Source organism: Antechinus flavipes, chromosome 4 (assembly GCF_016432865.1).
Source record: "Antechinus flavipes isolate AdamAnt ecotype Samford, QLD, Australia chromosome 4, AdamAnt_v2, whole genome shotgun sequence".
Lineage (NCBI taxonomy): Eukaryota > Metazoa > Chordata > Mammalia > Dasyuromorphia > Dasyuridae > Antechinus > Antechinus flavipes.
Window position 1 is genome coordinate 191,518,927 of NC_067401.1, and position 17,579 is coordinate 191,536,505.

Consider the following 17,579-nt stretch of genomic DNA (forward strand, 5'->3'; position numbering starts at 1 on the left):
GAAATATTGTTGGATATAAGATCCTGTCTTTGGTGGCAAGTGGTTCTGAAAGGGATTCAGCGGGATCCTGTGTCCCTAGAGGAGTGGAAAGGAGGGAGCTATTTAAAAGATTAGTATCTAATTTTGATTTCCCTCTAGCAAATTTAAGCAGCATCTTGCAGTGCTGTTTTAATTTAAGCTTTTTAGTTTTGAGATCTTTTAAACCGAATTTTTTTCTGTTTAAAAAACAGCCTAAGGAAGAACCTTTAGGAATAGAGACAGAGGTGGATTGTCCCATTTTGCCACAAGTTCCAGATTTTCCCGGATTTTATAGCGCCCCGTCCTCCCAGGCATCCCTGGAGAGGGAGAGGTGACAGAAGTTCTCTGATTAAAGGGTGCTTCTGTTAAAATGCAGGAACTCCCAAGTTGGGCATCCTCAGCCAAAGAATTCTGCTAGAGTGTGGAACTCCCAATGGCCCAAATCTTCCCAGGTATTTGAGTGTCCCAGCTATAGAATAGCCAATAGCAAGAAGCTTACCTTGGCAACAATTTTGGAGATCTCTGTAATGGGCAACCAAATGTTGAGGTGTGAGAAATGAGGATTGAGAGATCCCTTAACAGCAATGGGGTCCTCTGGCCAGTCATAGGCTTTGCAAAAGAATTTGCAAACCCCAATGAATACAGGGTGAGGTTTGTGGCAAAAATGGGTTAATTACACTAAGAAAAAAGCTTTCTTAGTGAGTAAAATCCTGTTAGGATTATTTGCAAATACACAGTATTTGATTATATTGGATTCTTTTGGCCTGGAACTGGGAAATCTTTCAGTAGAGGGTGGTGATTATGTCCCAGACCAAGATCTCCAATTGAATAGGAGGAGATACTATCTGGGAGTTTTCCCTATGAACAAGAGGGTGAATAGAGTGCAAGGCCTAAAGTCAGGAAGACTCATCTTCCTTGAATTCAAATCTGCCCTCAGACACTTACTAGCTGTGTGACTCTGGACAAGTCACTTAACCTTGTTTTGCCTCAGTTTCCTCATCTATAAAATGAAATAGAGAAGGAAATGGCATTGGGAGGAATTTGGCACTCTACTCTCCAGCCCTCCAATCTTAGGGGAGAGAAGACCCAAGGAGGTAGTGTCACTCAAGATTTGAGTTAGCAGCATCTAGGTGAATCCAGAAGTGATGAGAAAAAGGAGGAGGAGAAGAATTAGAAGAAATGCTTCCCCATCTTGTTCTGGGGAGTTGAAATCAGGCAGGCCAGCAAATACAAAATGGTGGAGTGTTAGATAAAGTGGTTGATCAATAAAAATAAAGAAAAACACCAGTTAACTTCTCTATTCAGTTCAAGATTGCACAGAAAGACTGCCAGAAACCTTGTAAACATCTTGAGTGGAATGCACCAGGTAGATCAGATCTCTGGTAAATAAGACTGAAGCTAGAGCAGGCTCCCAGACTGTCTGAGCCCCCATTTAGCTCCCGTAAAGTCACTATGCAAATATGATGTAAACTGTCCCTGTGATCTTTTGGGGGAAAGGGTTGGAAAGCCGCTTAATGGAAACCCCTTCCAGCCTTTGGAAGACCTTTCCTTTATTTGATTGGATTTATTAGACTGAAACTCATTTAAATTTTTGTTGGGGGTTTGACATGGCTAAAATCTTTCACATCACCCTTTTAAACAAAAGTCGACCATGTGGTCAGGGACACATGTCTTGCAACTTGAGGAATAGAAGAATTCAATAGACTCAAATTGCCTTAACTCACTATAAGCATGAAAGTTGAAGACCTTTAGTTGAAGAGTGAGTTGAGATACTTCAACTTATTCTTTTCAACTAAAGGTCTTCTGAGGATTGATAGTTGTCTAGGGTGACTCTTAGGTCAGTCACCTCTATTTCCTTTTCTGAATATGGACATTATAATTTGCAATGCTTGCCTCTCATAGGTTGTTTTGTACAAAGTGCTTTGTAAAATCTAATATGGATACACAGTAAAGTACTGGAATATAATTGTCTGGACATTGTTGAAGGGACATATTGGACTCTCTGAGGAAGGAGTTCTTGGAGTATGTTAGGTGTACCATGTCCATGTTGTGCCACGTTCCCTTTTGACCTAGTTTCCCTAATTGTCCTATTTAGTTACTCTGCCTCATGTTATGAGCTTTCCTTCTTAATGCTTGATGAAATAAAGGTTTCTTTATTTCTTTAGGCTATAATCATTCCTTCTTAAATGTTTGATGAAATAAAGGTTTCATATCTTTAGGCTATAATCATTCCTGCTTAATGTTTGACAGGATAAAGTTTTATCCATTTTAGACATTAGATTATCAGTAACCTCTCCAGTGCCTCCCCCATTGTGTCATCCTAGGTGCCTCCCCCTATTAGGTTATCCTCATCCAGGTAGTTCCCCCATTATGTCATTGTTTTTGTTATCCTATAAAAGAGTCTTGCTCTCTGATACTTAGTGCTGGATTCTTTGAGATGATCTCATCCAGCCCTGGGACCAAGATCCATTTGGTCCCAGTATATCTCTCCATTTAATAAACTATTAAATTGGTCTTTAACCTCTGTCTGGGTCAGTTTCTCTGGCATTACATCCTCTAGTAATCTGCTGTTTAATTTTTAGTGATGGCATTCTTGTTTGGGTACAAATTAGTACAACATACAAACTGAAATGTTCAGTTGTGTATGATTCTTCTCAACCCTATTTATGATTTTTCTGACAAAGATGGTTTGCTGTTTCTTTCTCCAAAGTGAAGTGACTTGGCCAGCTGGCCACGGTGGCACACAGCTAATGCCAGATTTGAACTCAGGATGTTGAGTCTTCCTGACTTCAGGCCCAGCAACTATTCACTGGGCCACCTCGCTACTCCACAAGAAGAATTAGCAGTGAGATAAAGCAGAAAAAATCTTTGGCTGGGAGCCTGGACAATTAAGATCCAGTTCTGTCCTTTAACATGACACTTTGGGGGTCAGTTTCCTCTTATAAAATAAGTGGGTTGAGCTATGATGAACTCTATGGTCCTCTTCCTATGAGATTATAAGAGACCCTCCTGGTTTTTCACTTTTTTCCTGCTTCATTCAGATAAAAGGTAGTAAGCTGGGTTAACAGTCTAAATATTTTTGGTCTTGCTGACTTGAACAATCTGTGTGATTTAGTGTAAAGAGCTCTGGATTTGTAGTCAGGATCTTAGAATGAGAAGAAAACTTAGGAATCACCTAGTCCAAGCTTCTTATTTTATAAAGAACTGATCATACTCTCTTCTCGTGTTCTCTTCTCTTAAATATAATCGTTCTCTGAGAGCAGGTTTCTTGGGGGGCTTCTGGAGGCAGCCTTAGTTTCAATCCAGTTCAATAATCACCTCAAATGCAGCCAGATGTTAAAAGTTCAGATCCTTTATTGTCTCTTCCAAAATAACCCGGTTAGTTTTCTTAGAGACCTCTCTCCTTGGTTCCAAGAGCTCTTGCCGCTAGTCCTTTGCCTCTGCCTCTGCCAGCTTCAACCTCTTGCTCAACTCTGACTCCAAAAGCTTCCAGCCAGCAGAAAGATCAAATATAAGGAATGAATTGACTCCTCCTCCGCGAGTGGGATTGTGAGTTCCTGGACTTGTGAATCTTGTAGAATTCCAATGAGTACTAAATACATTAGTGAGTTAGAGAACCGCTAAACACGATGCTAAAATTAGACAACTGACTTAGCACCATGTAAGAATCCTAATACATACTATGCCTCAGTTTCTCCCTCCATAAAATGATCTCACAGGTCCTAAGTGTAGAAGAACTGGATCCAGCTTTCTTCTGATTATGAATTCTGTACTCTTACAATTACATCATACTGCCTATTTCAAGAAGTAAATTTAAATTTCATATCTGTTCCTTATGGTTTCCATACTCTCCCAGACAAGTCCCCTTTGGATGTCATTTCTCTGTCAAAGTAAGGGCCCAAATCAGATGATGTCTAATTCCATCTGGAGCTCAAATATTTCTATACTTGAGTTGATGAGTTGAAGCCTCATCAACCTGAGAACATCTCCCCTTGGATCTTTGCTAGGGGGTCTTCATGAACATGATGAGTGGGTGGTGATAGTAGGGATGAAGAAGAAAGTACAGAACCAAAGGGGCATTTAAGATAAGAGTATAAAAATTTGCAAGGCAGAAGTTGTGGGATTGCACATTTATTATCAAATAGCCTTAAGATGCTTTTCAAGGACACCTATCTGGTAGGCAGTTCTGAAGTATTGGGGAGCAGAGTTGAGTTTTCAGTGTCTCCTATGCCTACCCCAGGTATTACACTGTGCCCTGGGCCTATCTGGCTCTTGTTTGTAGGTTTAGGGAGTACCCTACAAATTGTATATTAGTGTACAGTCCCACCTTCCACAGGTATAGTAGAGACAGGATTAGGGTGGAGCTCCCTCCCTGTTCTTCCTAGTCTTTGGCCTAAGTAGCCTGTAGGAGTAATCTCTACATTTAATCTGGAAGCCTGACAAAAATAGAGGTGTGATCAGAGTGGGGTGTATGTTAGAAAGAGAAGGAAAGGGAAGTCCAAGGGATTGTAGTGATAGGGTTTGGGACAAGTATGGGAGGACAGAGTAGAAAATGCAATGTTGAAGAGTAGAAAACTGAAGCAAGCTAGTCAGTTGAAGGGTTACCAAGAAAGTAAGTTAGACCCTGGGGGAGGAAAGAATTTCTTTTTGGGGATGGAAAGTCCCTACAGGCCCAAGAAACCTGAGAGAATGGCTAGTTACAAGAGCAGCCTAATCAAGGCTAGGGAAAAGCAGGGTTAAGTAGTATCTTCAGTTCTCCTTCCTGAGCCTTAGTTTCTCCCTCAGTAAAATAAAGGTCTCTAAGGTCTCTCAATTCTGCTCCTTTGAGTCTATGAATCCAGTTCTGGCTTTGACATTATATTTCACTAAGGGAGGGCTATTTGTAATTGAGAATTATTGACTCACATGATGCCCCCCCTTATCAAGAATCATCTAAGCCTTGAGGAGGGAGAAGGTGAAAGGAGATGAAGATAAGCAATCATAAGCAATCTAAGTAATTATTTTAAAAAATATATATAAAATATTAAAAAATAAAACACTCTTCTCAGAAATAAGTAGTTCTAATCTTCTTTCCTCTAGATGAATCAAGATGGCCCTGTTTTGGAGGCTTTCCACAGATCCGTGTGTGTTTGAGTCTGCTCATTTTGGGAAGGAGGGGGAAGCTGTATTCTCCTCTCTGACCTGATGGATCTCAAAGAGAAGAGCCTATGAGCACGGTGGAGGGCTAGGGCCGGGGACTTGTACCCCCGGCTCTCAGGTAAGAAAGATGCCTGGAAGCTTGGAGTGACCACCGTCCAGCTGCTCTGCCACAGTAGCACAGGGCTGTCCTTTTCATCCTGGAGGAGGAAGGGGATGATGGGCTCAGAAGAAGAGGAATGATGGGAGAGGCCTAGGCCTTGTGTCTTCATGAAAGGCCTCCCCCTCCTGGAGTCAGGGTTGAAAGAATCTTCGGATAATGAATCGACCCAAGAGCACCATCCCCAAGATTGCTACCACGTACCAAATGGAGTTGTTGGAGAGGTCCAGGGCTGCCACCTAGGGACGAGACGGGCGTCACAGAAGGCACAGGAACCAGGGGATAAGAGGCAATGCGGAAGGGTGGAAGGAGAATCTGACAGGCCGCCACCCTGGGCCCACCCCCTGATTTCTGGAATAATTCATCCTGCCTTGACTCTTTCCCCTCTATTCTATCCCCTTACACCTTCCCTAGCCCTAGGGCCCCTGCTCACCCAGCCCCCGTTCTGGGCAATCCAGCGGGCGATGTAGTGTTGGAGCATGAAGTCAGCCACAAAGCGAGCCACACGGCCCAGGAAGCCAGTCAGACCCCTCTGATAAACATATAGTGCCAGCCGGTAGCCAAAACCCAGCAGTGCCACCACTCGGCCCCAGTTGATGCCACTTTCAAATAGGCTGTGAGAAGTAAAAAGCCTCAAGTTAGTAACTTCTCTATTCATCCCTTAACTCCTAGTCCTCCCCTCTGACCCTTTGGGATTAGGAAGGTGGCCCAGATGTAGAACACAGCAGACTAAAAGAAGCAGGTAGGGAACATCTTTAGCCAACAAGGCTTCTTCTTGGAGTTGGGGAGAATCTATGTTAGTTTCTAGGAAGACTAAAAGTCAGACACAGCGTGGGATCAGGTGGCAACACCTGCTGAGAGGTTGCCCTAAAAGGATGCTCTCATCTTGGTACAGCAGTTCTTTTACCATTAGGAGTGCAACCAGATAGTCTAGATTCCCCCCATTCACCCAAGCCCACTTAGCCTCAGGATGAGTCCTATAGTTCAATTAAGCATTTATTAATTGCATGTTATTATTCACCTGGCACCCTGTATTCAGATGCAAGGAAAGAAACAATGCTTTCTCTCAAGGAATTTACATTTTAATACAACAGAATTCTGGGGCTGGGTCTCCTGGAGGGATACCATCTGGGCTCACCCCAAAGGGTTAAAAAACTGGACACAGCTAGACCACCTCTCAGGCTGGTTGTCAGAGACCGTATCTCCTCTACATCCACTGACATTCAACCTGCATATTATTTCCAGGGCAGTGGTGACTTCCACTTCTCCCAGTACAGACAGAATGTCCAACAGAAAGAGAAATAGTAGAGGAAGGACAGCTTGAAGCATGGGGGCAGAGAGGAAGGGATTTACCTGCAAGCCGAGGAACCACAGCTAGCCTGACATCCCGCAGGGACAGCAGGGAGAAAGAGGACAGAAGTGGAAGTTAGGTCCTGGGAAGCTCAAAAAAGAATGAGGATGACACATGGGGAATAATTCACATCACATCCCCTGCCCACCTTTGGAGTCTAAGCCAACAAACATCTCTCATTCCTAATGTTATCACAAACTGAACTCTAATAGAAAAATAAGGTAGCCTTTTTGTTGTTATTTGGTCATTTCAGCCATTGCCAACTCTTTATGACCCCATTTGAAGTTATCTTGGCAAAGACTGAAGTGGTTTACCATTTCCTTCTCCAGTTTATTTGAGGAAACTCTAGTAAACACAGTGAATTGATTTGCTCAGGATCAAGAGCTAGGAAGTGTCCGAGGTCAGATTTGAAATCAGAAAGATGAGCCTAACCTCAGCTCTAAATATAATGCTCACCCTGCCCCAAATGTCCAGCATAACAGCAGCTTTCATGCTAATGAGGTCCTGGGTCACTAGGTGAGATTGGCAGAAAAAGCCTGAAGTATTGATAAGATTAATCCCTGAGTCAAGTAAGGAAGAGCACACTGATGGAGATCTGCTCCACCTTATAGGCCTGCTCCCCATGGAGGTCATGGATAATCCCATCTTACTGCATCTAATCAGAAAGTCAAGTAATATCAAACATGGTTAAATATCAAAATTGGTTAAATTTTCTTTATAAATCTGTCTGTGGCCCACACATCTTTGCTGATGGTGAGTTCTGCCTCATGATGTCTTTCTCCTTATGGAGAACTAACTCTTTGAAGGTGCTAAACTCCTCTATGGATTTAACTTGCCAATCAATGGCATATTCCCACTTCACAGAGTATTTTCTTTCTCCTGATTAATTGTGAGTTCCACTGGAGAATTTGATTTTCTCAATGTTAATTGTTAAACCTATAGGCTTTCTGAAATCTATTTCATATTTACTATTCCTGGTGTCTATTTTACCTCTTCATTTTGTCTATAACCTCTTCTTATAAACAAACCTATCTTTTGTCAAAGAGAAAAGCCATTGTGAATTTAACACAGGATTGAGTCCCAAAATTTGGTGTCAAAGAGCAGTTAGTGTCAATTGCTCTCCTCAATCTCATCTTTTGGTGTTGAACCTCAAACACATTATTGCCTCATTTCTATTTTCAGGGGATTGAGGAGGTTTTAGGGCCAGCAGTATTTAGGGATCAACCTCTTCTCCCAGAATATGGGAAGGAACAAGGTAAACTAGGCTAAGAGCAATCCTTTCTATTCCATCTCTATCCCACAAGTTCTAGAAGGAACTCTGTTTTTTAGAGGATCATGGGATTTAGAGCATCCAATCAGGCCACTGGGATCATCTAGTCCAACCCTCCAGTCTTACAAAGGAAGGAACTAAGGGTTAGAGGAAATTACCTCCCCCCCACCCCTCCCCATCACACAATTAGTCAGTGGCAGAGTCAGAAAGAAAACTGAGATCTCCTTCTCAGGGGAAACGGAAAACAGCAACAACCACAACAAAATGGAGTCAATTGGAGGGAGTGACCACCTACCCTTATCCTCCTAACAGTCACTGTTCACATTTCTATAGGGTTTTTAAGGGCCTTTCCTTACAACCAAAGCAGATCTGCATTTTTTAAAATAGCCTCCCAGGAAAAAGCCTATCTTGTTTCCAAGTGAAAGATACAGTGACACTCACATTCTAACCATCAGAGGGAGTTGCTACATAGTAACAGGTGAACACAAAAGCAATACAGGGAGACAAGTTGCCACTAGTGAGACTTGGACAGGACACAGAAAGGAAAGGAAGGAGAGGTTACTTGAAAGTGACCTTGGAAGAACTGGGGAAGCAGATACCTGGAGGCGATCTTGGTGAAGTACTCATAGGCAGTTTCTGGGGTGGGCTGCAAACGCTGCAGCATGACCTCGAAATCTGAGTCATATCGGCGAATGATGTCATCCCCAATGATGGCCAGCTGTCGGCCCACCTGTTCTGTGGTACTGGGGCAATAACAGAAAAACAGAGAATGTCAGGACTGCCCCAAGTAGAGCCCTTATCTTTGTTCCTCGTCTCTAGGGAATAATTCCACACCCAAACTGTTAGACCTAAATCTGTGAATAAATACACAGGAGGCCCCAATTTTGAGAAAAGAGTTCCGGAAATTGATGGTAGAGGGGAAGTGGGTTGAGGGCAGAGCTTTGCATGAATGAGAAGGGTAAGAATAAAAGAGATGAGATGGAGAGGAACTCAAAGAGGGGTTGTATGTTTATATGACAATATATGTAAAGAAAAACAACAAGTAGAAATCTTCCCAGTAGAACCCTGGTCTTCGAAGCTGAGGTTCTCTTTTGCTTTCTGACCACTTAGCATTTCTAGTCCACTTGAGCTAGTGATCTTCGGAAATATCCCCTATTTTCCTTTATGGTTGCCACCAAGTCAGATTCTTGACTGGGCACTCCTCTTGATAAAAAGCCTTCTTACTCTAGTTCTTAAAATTAAAGTATTCAGAATCTTCAGAGAAAGGGATCTTAGGAAAAGCCTGGAACCAGCTGCCATGATCCCTGGAGATTCATATCTATGACCATTTGTCTACCTGTATACCAAATCAATTCCCTCCTTTTTTGGCTTCAGAGTCCATCTCTATTCTACCCTACTCCCATCCTTTACTTACTTGGTGACTCTGGTCCTAGACTCATTGACAGAACCTAAGCAACATATATGTCTTTCCCAGTGTTTAATCTATTAGCTCTGTTTTCCTTTTGGGGTTTTTGGATACCTTCCTCCTAATTCTGCATTTCCCTTACACGGTCCCTTTGTAGTGGCTTTTCTACCACCCTCCCCCGCACCTGATCCTCAACTTCCCCTTACAATTTAATAATGTTGCTGTTGAGTCATTTCAGTTGTGTCAACTCTTCTTGACCTCACTTTGGATTTTCTTGACAAAATACTGGAATGGTTTGCCATTTCCTTCTCTAGCACATTTTACAGATGAGGAAACTGAGGCAAACAAGGTTAAGTGATTTGCTCAGTCATATAGTTAGTAAGTATCTGAGGTCAATTTAAAATCTAGTCTTCATCACTTCAAGCCTGGTGTTAGTATCTACTGTGCCGCTTAGCTGATTTACACAATTTAATAAGATGTACCACACAGCACACCACAGTATTTTCACCTTTTTTGGTTGTTGTTGTTTGCTTCCTTGTTTTTTTTTTTTTTTTTTCTTTCTTTCTCATTTTTTTCCCTTTTGATTTATTTTTCTTGTGCAGCATGATAAATACATAAAAGTATTTAGAAAAAGAATACATACCACAAATACTTTTTACACAATAAAAATACATACAACTTCAATTAACAGCTAGGAAAGGGCCATTTCATTACAAAATGGAGTTATATATGTGTGTGCATGTATGCATATGCATGGATATTCACACATATGTAGAAATTTTTGCATTTCTTCATATACTTGCTTCCCTCCCTCACCTGTTGAGCTCTTGTGGCAGGGTGTCCATTTCTGGGTCTGCAAGGACAGCATCTCCCTCAGCTTCCTGCTCTTGTTGATGGCGGTAGAAGACATAGCTTCGGAAAACCTCTTCAGTCTGTAGAGCCACCTGTTCCTCTGTGAACCAAATCCTCAGTGTTAGGGTCAGGTGAGAGGTAGGAGAGGGGCAGAGAGGGCGTTCTCTCTTCTATGCTACCCTTCTTACCTAGTCTACCTTCCTCTACAAGGACTTAAAGCCATCCTTTTATCTTTTAGAGTACAAATCTGAAAATATAGAACACAAAATGTCCTAGCTGGTAGGGAGCACCTGGCCTAGCCGTTCAGACAAGGAAACTGAGGCTCAGAAAGGGCAAGGCAGCAGATGGCAGAGCTGGGATTTAACTCTAAATCTAGAGAGAATTTTCTTTGTGACTTGCTGCCTTAGTTTCTTATTTCTTTGTCAATTTGTTTGCTCTCTCTCACCTTCAGACAGTCAATTCCTCTCCAGAGAAGTTAGGCTGGAAAGGCAGGGTCCTTCTTCCCAGGACCCTGACTCAGAACCAGCTCCATCGATTGTTCACTTTTCTCAGAAACCACAGGAATGCATGAGATAAGTGAAATCACAGCAGCATGGTGCTTCCCCATATAGAAGAGGCAAAAAGATAAACCCTAACTACTTCCATCTTCACAATCCCGTCAGAGGAGAGTAAAAAGCCAAGAGTCAGTTCCCCCTCATTCTCTCTCTTCTCCCCAACTTCTATCTCAACTCTCCTCCTTCCCAGAAGGTATTCCTTAGACCTAGAAGGGGGAGGGGAATACTCTTACCTGCAGTAGATGAAGGGGCTCTAACCCGGCTCACCTGCCTAGAAGCCATACTGGAAAAGATGGTACCAGCCTGGGAGAGGAGGAGATTAATTGATGTTGGGAGAGAAAAAGAAAATAAAAACAAGAGTGAGCAAGGGTGTCTGTCCTTAGTTCAGATGTTTTTAGCTGTTCACTAGATGAGCCAGACACCCTATCTACACACATGGTAACATACTGGTTAAAGTGTAAGATGAGGCGCCTTTTGCTCCAGCTTAGCCCAGACTTTTATGTGGTTCCTATATCACCATGCCTAGCAAGGCTTGTCCCCTTTGTCTGAACCTCCTGATCAAGACCACCAGTATTGGGGGAGGGAAAGAGATGCTGGCTCAGGGAAAAGCATAAGATCAAAGCATCTGGGACTGAAAAGAACAAACTTAAGTAGACTTCTGGACCCAAACTACTTAAACTGTGGGTCATGAAGCCAAACAGTATTGTAAAACTGAATGTGGGGAGGGTTGTGAAAAATTTGGCAATAGTAAAATAAAAAAAGTAAAATATATCAATTATTCCACCTAGATTCTTTATATAAAAATAAACAAGCCCATCCATGTCATTAACATGCAAATTTGCTTTCATCTTTAATAAATGGTAAAATTATATGTATACTAAAAGACTGTTTTAAAATTTATGATTTATTATCAATAAATATTTGATTTGTATACCTATTTTATACATCTATATACTTAGGGTGGAAGAATAATTTCCCAGGCAAACAGAGTTTGCCAGTGGAAAGTTTAAGAAGCCTGATCTAATCCAAACCATTAAAGCCTAGAAAAGTTGGGACTTGCCTAAATTCATGTAGATGATAAATTGCAGATTCTATTTGAATTTGAATCCAGTTCCTCAGATTATAATCTCAGCTCTTTTCCTGGGGCTTTGATCACATTCCATTCCAGCCCAGGTTAAATCTGGTAAGCATCAAGGGGAAGAGGTGAGGAGGAAAACATGAAAAGAAGGAAATTGGGCAATGGGTGAGTGGGGGGCTGCTAAAAACCATATACTTGTTATTGTGTTGTATCACATTGCTGTAACTTCTCCACATCCTGCCTTAGGTCATGAAGAAGTTCTAACCTCTCTGATCTCCTCCCCCAAGTCAGGCATTTCTATTATAATATTTTCTAGTACTTAATTTTTCTGCCTTTTAAAATGATAATAATGACAGCTAACAACTTTAAGGTTTGTAAATGAATTTTACAAAGATTATCTCTTTTTATTCACAAGAACCCTGGGAGATAAGTCCTATTATTGCTATGATTAGCATTACTAATAGTATGTTTACCATCATATTTTAGTTATAATGTATTATATTTAATATTAGTGCAGATATTATAATAGTAATATCATTAAAATAATATTTTTGCAAATTATTTTACAGATGAGGCAACTGAGGCAGGCAGAAATTAAGCCACTTGCTTATAAGTATCTGAGCTCTTTACTACCTAGCTGCCTTGATGAGTGCATAAGTCTTTTAACCAGTTATGTTGAACAGATTACAGGTTACTTGAGAGAAGGGCCTATATCTTATCTATCTTTATTACTAGTAGCAAGTTATACAGTAACAAGTGCTCTTGATAAATGTTTGTCAAATTGCTGAATGAATGGTGCTTTATTGATACAAAAATAACTATACTTGTGGGTTGTGGTTGGGCCCTAGCAAGGATGACTCAATTTATAATCTAGTTTCAGGCTCTCTAAAAACTGGCACCATTTGAGTTGATTTCATAACTAACAAAAGTGATTGATAGATAATTGCATCTCCCACTTCCCAGCATATCAATAACAAAGGTTTTTATATACAATACCTCTCTATCTAGATCCTCACTACAACTTGGTAAAGTCTATGAAGTCGGCAGGGCGGGTATTATAATCTCCACTTTAAGGATGAAACGCCTGAAGCCAAGAGAGAAGATTTAAGAAGCTTGGCAGTGGATAGAGAGTAGATAGCCTTGAAGTCAGGAGAACCTGAGTTCAAATCTGGACTCAGACACTTAACACTTCCTGGCTGTGTGACCCTGGGCAAGTCACTTAACCCCAATTGCCCCAGCCAAACAAAAAAAAATTTTTTTAATTTTAAAAAGCTTGCCCAAGGTCACACAGCCAACAAGCAGACAGGAATTGTCCTTCCTATAAAATCATCCATAGATATCTTTGTAATACTGCCCTGTAGGGGTCTGGATAGAGGATATTGGGGTAAAGGTGAGATAGGAAGACAGATGAACACTCAGGGCAAAACGTATCCTATCATCTCCATCTGTGTAATTGGGACCAGCAGACTCAGGTTCACGTTTATATCCCATGTTTGTAACTAAAAAGGTTAATAATGACTAAATAACCAACAATAACTTACATTTTGAATTATAGGATCTGTAAGGAATCTTAAAGATCATCACTCCCCCATTATGTGGGTAGGTGCTACAGTAGACAGGCTTTGTAGTCAGGAAGACTCTCCTTCCTGAGTGACAAATCTAGCCTCAGACACTAGCTGTATGGACCTGGGCAAGTCATGTAATCTCCATCTGCCTCAGTTTCCTCAACTGTAAAATGAGAATAATAATAATAATACTTATATCATAGGGTTGCAAATCTAGTGTTCTAGATACTTTATGGTTTACAAATGTCTGTTTTATAAACATCCCACTAAACAAGCAGGGCAAATGTTATATAATCACCACCTCCCTCTTCCCCCCCCCTTTTTTTTTTCCTGAGGCAACTGGGGTCAAGTGATTTGTCCAGGGTCACACAACCAGGAAGTGTTAAGTGTCTGAGGCCACATTTGAACTCAAGTCCTCCTGACTTCAGGGCTGGTGCTCTATCCACTACATCACCTACCTGCAATTCTTCCTTCCCCTTTTTTCTTTGAAAAGAAAACTGAGCCTCAGAGAAATACCCTGGATTGAATGAATACTAAGTATGGCTAGAAGCCAAGCTCTCTGACTCCAAGTCTAGTAATTTCTTTTAGGCTTAAGGATACAAGAAAAGCAGTCGAGGACAGGACACCTTTTGAATTTGTATTCTTCTTCCCTTTGCCCTCTGAGAATCCTCAGGGTACCTCTGCCACCTTCCAGGGTTACTTTGACAACCTGCTAATAAGAGGTTAGGATTTCCACAAAGAAGTCCATGGAATCAAATCAGAGAACTTTTCTCTAAAGCCAGGAAGTCTTAGGTGTGATTGAAGGAAGAATTATCTAAAATGCTTCTATACCCTCACCATTCTGACCCACACTGCCTGCCTGGCCTGCTGATGTCACCCATCATGCACCTGTGTACCATTTTGTCAACTTCCTGCTTTCTACCTCCCCACTCATCCCATTTTTTTCTCTTCTCTCTCTCTCTTGATGACTTTTAGCACCTCACTCTCTGAACCCCAAATGAGGAAGGAACAGAATTTCCTGGAAATGAGTTTACTTTCAGTTTAGGTCTTTTCTTCAGTATCTTGTTCTAAGCCCCAGCAACCACCACCATAGTCTTTAGCAAAACTGCACCTCTCCCCTCCTACTTGTATCCTTGGGGCTAAATCTATAGAAGGAACCCCAGGCCCCACCCCAACAAAGTCCTAATTTTTGAAGGTCCTTATTTCATAGGATCCTAGATTCAGAACTGGCGGGGAATTTACCTCTTCATTTACAGATGAGGAAACTGAGGCCCATACAAAGTCTCACAAGTGAGACTTGGGATTTGAATCCTGTTCCTTTTACTCAGGATTCTGCCACCTATGCTAGACTCTTTCAGGCCCAGGGTCATTTTAGGAATCCTCTCTTCATTTTGCTTCCTAAGGTATCCCTAATTTAAGGGCTCGATACCTGGAGGCTCTGTTTTCTCTTCTTCCAATTACTTGCTACTTTCAATTTTCTTTTTCACCTCCCACACCAAATAGACACTTTAGTAGTGAAGTGTGTTAAGATTTGAAGAGTTATATGAGAGCCAGGTCTCATCAAAACAGACCTTTGTCTGGCACACCCATCCCCATTCTGCTTTGGAGAAGTTTGTAACACATTCTGATAAGGCTCTCTTTCCTCTTCCCCGCTATCCCAATCTACTGGACTCTAAATCTGACTCCCCATCAGAAGCAGACAGCTTCCCTGGGATTCTGTGGCATATTTTACTCCTGAGGCCCTTGGATTCAGGACCCCATCAGGGGCTGATTCCAAAGAAATAGTTTCAGATCCAGTGACTACATAGAAATACCACCCTTTCCCCTACCAGAGGCCTAGCTCTGATTTTTAAGAGTGTGTTTTGGGGGACAGGAGAGGTCTTGGCTCTACTTAATAGCAATGTTTCTCTTCTTTTGGATTCATAGCAGCTTAGAAAGAGACATTGAGGAGGGATGGCCAGCCTAGGGATTTTCATTCCCCAATAATCTGTACCTTTTTTTTTTAGCTATGAAAAAAGAATTTTCCCTGCTTTTTCTTGGGAATGCCATCTAACGGATCCAGGAGGCCTCAATTCTGAGAGCTCCACAAGTTTGGAGCCAGAGGATGGGAAAGTTAGGCAGATTACCCATAGGAACCCCAACTCAATCTACAGCTCAGCCAGGGGATAGCTGATGGCCAGGGCAGGGCCTTGAAAAGCCATGGCGTTAGCTGCAATGGCCCACCTTGGAGAGCTTTTCCCTGGGCCAGGTAAGGGGATTCCTATATTCTGGCAGGAGGGTCTTCCACTAAAGCTCTCATAACCATGCAAAGGTCCTGGACAGGATGTGGACGGAATGAGACTCAGTGCCTAGTGTCCCAGGTCTCAAAGGATTGGGGGTGGTAGAATGGGACTTACCCTGGACTGCTGTCCTGGTGTACCCAGGAACAGAAACCCTAAGGCCCCAGCTTCCAGGAACCAGCAGCGGCAGCGGTAGCAGCAGAGGCAGGAGCAGCAGCGGCAGCAGCACCGGGAGCAGTAGCAGAAGCAGCAGCAGCAGCAGCAGCAACAGCGGCAGCAGGGGTAGCAGCAGCCGCCCGCAGCAATGGGTTAGTCCATCCCCTTGCTCCCAGAGGCTTCTCTTTCCTGTTCAGCTTAGATCCAATCACAGAGCTGAGGTGGAGCTGAGCAGGGGGCTGGTGAGCTCCCTCTAGAGGACTCCTTTTTGGGAGCAGCTGGGTCCTGATGGCTATTGGCACGCTTCCCCTTAGTAGGATAGCCTTCAGCCTTCTATCTCAGTGTAGAGAGGGAGGGAAGGCTGGGAGCCTGAAGGCCCGCTCAACTACCATTCAGTAGCATCATCTCCTCCTGGCTCCCAGTCCAAGACTTTAGCTCTGGTCAGAAAAACAGAGGGAAGACGTGATTCTCACTGTCTTTGTCTTTTTAAAGCTACCCTTCTCCCTTGTCTCAGCTTCAGCTTCTCCCCACTCAGTACATCTCCAAACCACTTCTCCCCTCAGGAAGTCAAAGCTTCGTGGACAGAGGCTGTACCTCTGTATGGGACGCAAGTCTGAGTCTCTTGTGTCCCCAGTTCTAGGGGGATAATGACAATAATAATAGCGGCCACATATAGTGCCTTAAGGTCCATAAAGTGCTGTACATATATTATTACATTTGAGACAATAAATGAAATGAGTAAATGAAATATGATCTCATTATATATTATTTAATAAAGTATGATATGATTTTATAGGAAAAAATAAAAAGATAGTGCTTTTTTCTGTAGTGCTTTTAGCATTAAAGAGAGATATTTGCCTTTTAAAAAAAGAGAGAGGACTCACATGGAAATATGTTTTAAAAAATGAATGTACATGTATAACTCAAAAAAATAAAATTAGGAAAATGAGAGAGAGGTAGCCAGAACCATGCATAGACAACTGACCTAGAAACCAGAGGGAACCTGGGTTTAAGTCCCACCTCCAACAAATACTGACTACAGAACTCTGGACAGGCTAGGTAAATTTATGGCGCTTTGGGCAACTATTCTTGGTATCATTTTACAAATGAGGAAAATGGGGAGAATTTAAAATAATTTGCCCAAAATCATATGGATAGAATAAGGAGAAAAGGCTCCACATGTGTGGCAGGACCCATTTGTCCACTTAAGGACAATGACATTGTGTGAGGCCCAGAGGGAGCAAGAATGGATATCTCTACACTTTCATTCCTGTCAGAGAGAAAGCTGGAGGCTGGGGTCCAATGTTATCATTCTGCTTTCCTTAGAGAAAAGAGATAACTAGACTAGAAGTTTATCTATCTGCTCCTTAAATATTGTGTATCTAGGAGATATAATCAGGTCTGATATAACTTTTAATTATTTTGTCCTTTTGGTGGGAAAGGGGATCTCATATATCCAAGTCTGAATTCCTATTTCTACAATAAACATGTAGCAAATAACAAAAAAACCCATTCAAATCATAGCAAAAGAGAAATTAGAGATGTATATATAGGAGAATATATGCCAGATAATGCAAAATGTAGGCACTCTCCTATTGGGAGAGAAGCAATCCAGTTCAACCAAGAGAGGATTCTAGATCTAACTCTTGTGGAATATTCCTCTAGAGTAGCAAGCTTCTCTTATGCCTGTTCTTCTCATATCTTCCAGAATCTTTTCCTTCAGCAACTTTTAAGCGAGGTTGACCTTTTCCATCT

The 17,579-nt window shown here is 42.0% G+C and overlaps 1 protein-coding gene across 2 annotated transcripts; it reads right to left on the minus strand.

Moving 5' to 3' along the window:
- Positions 1–3,354: 3,354 nt before the first annotated feature.
- On the minus strand, positions 3,355–16,000 carry BAK1 (BCL2 antagonist/killer 1). 2 transcript variants are annotated; one of them, XM_051996404.1, is made up of 7 exons: positions 15,786–15,995; positions 10,980–11,049; positions 10,157–10,292; positions 8,535–8,678; positions 5,748–5,928; positions 5,519–5,553; positions 3,355–5,354 (listed from the first exon to the last, which is right to left on the minus strand). In XM_051996404.1, the coding sequence occupies exons 2-7, from the start codon at positions 11,026–11,028 to the stop codon at positions 5,243–5,245; spliced, it is 657 nt and encodes a 218-aa protein (XP_051852364.1). In that variant the 5' UTR covers positions 11,029–11,049; positions 15,786–15,995; the 3' UTR covers positions 3,355–5,242. The 2 variants fall into 2 exon arrangements, with proteins under 2 accessions (XP_051852364.1, XP_051852365.1); XM_051996405.1 differs by having other exon boundaries at positions 5,262–5,553; positions 15,786–16,000.
- Between the last annotated feature and the right edge of the window lie 1,579 nt (positions 16,001–17,579).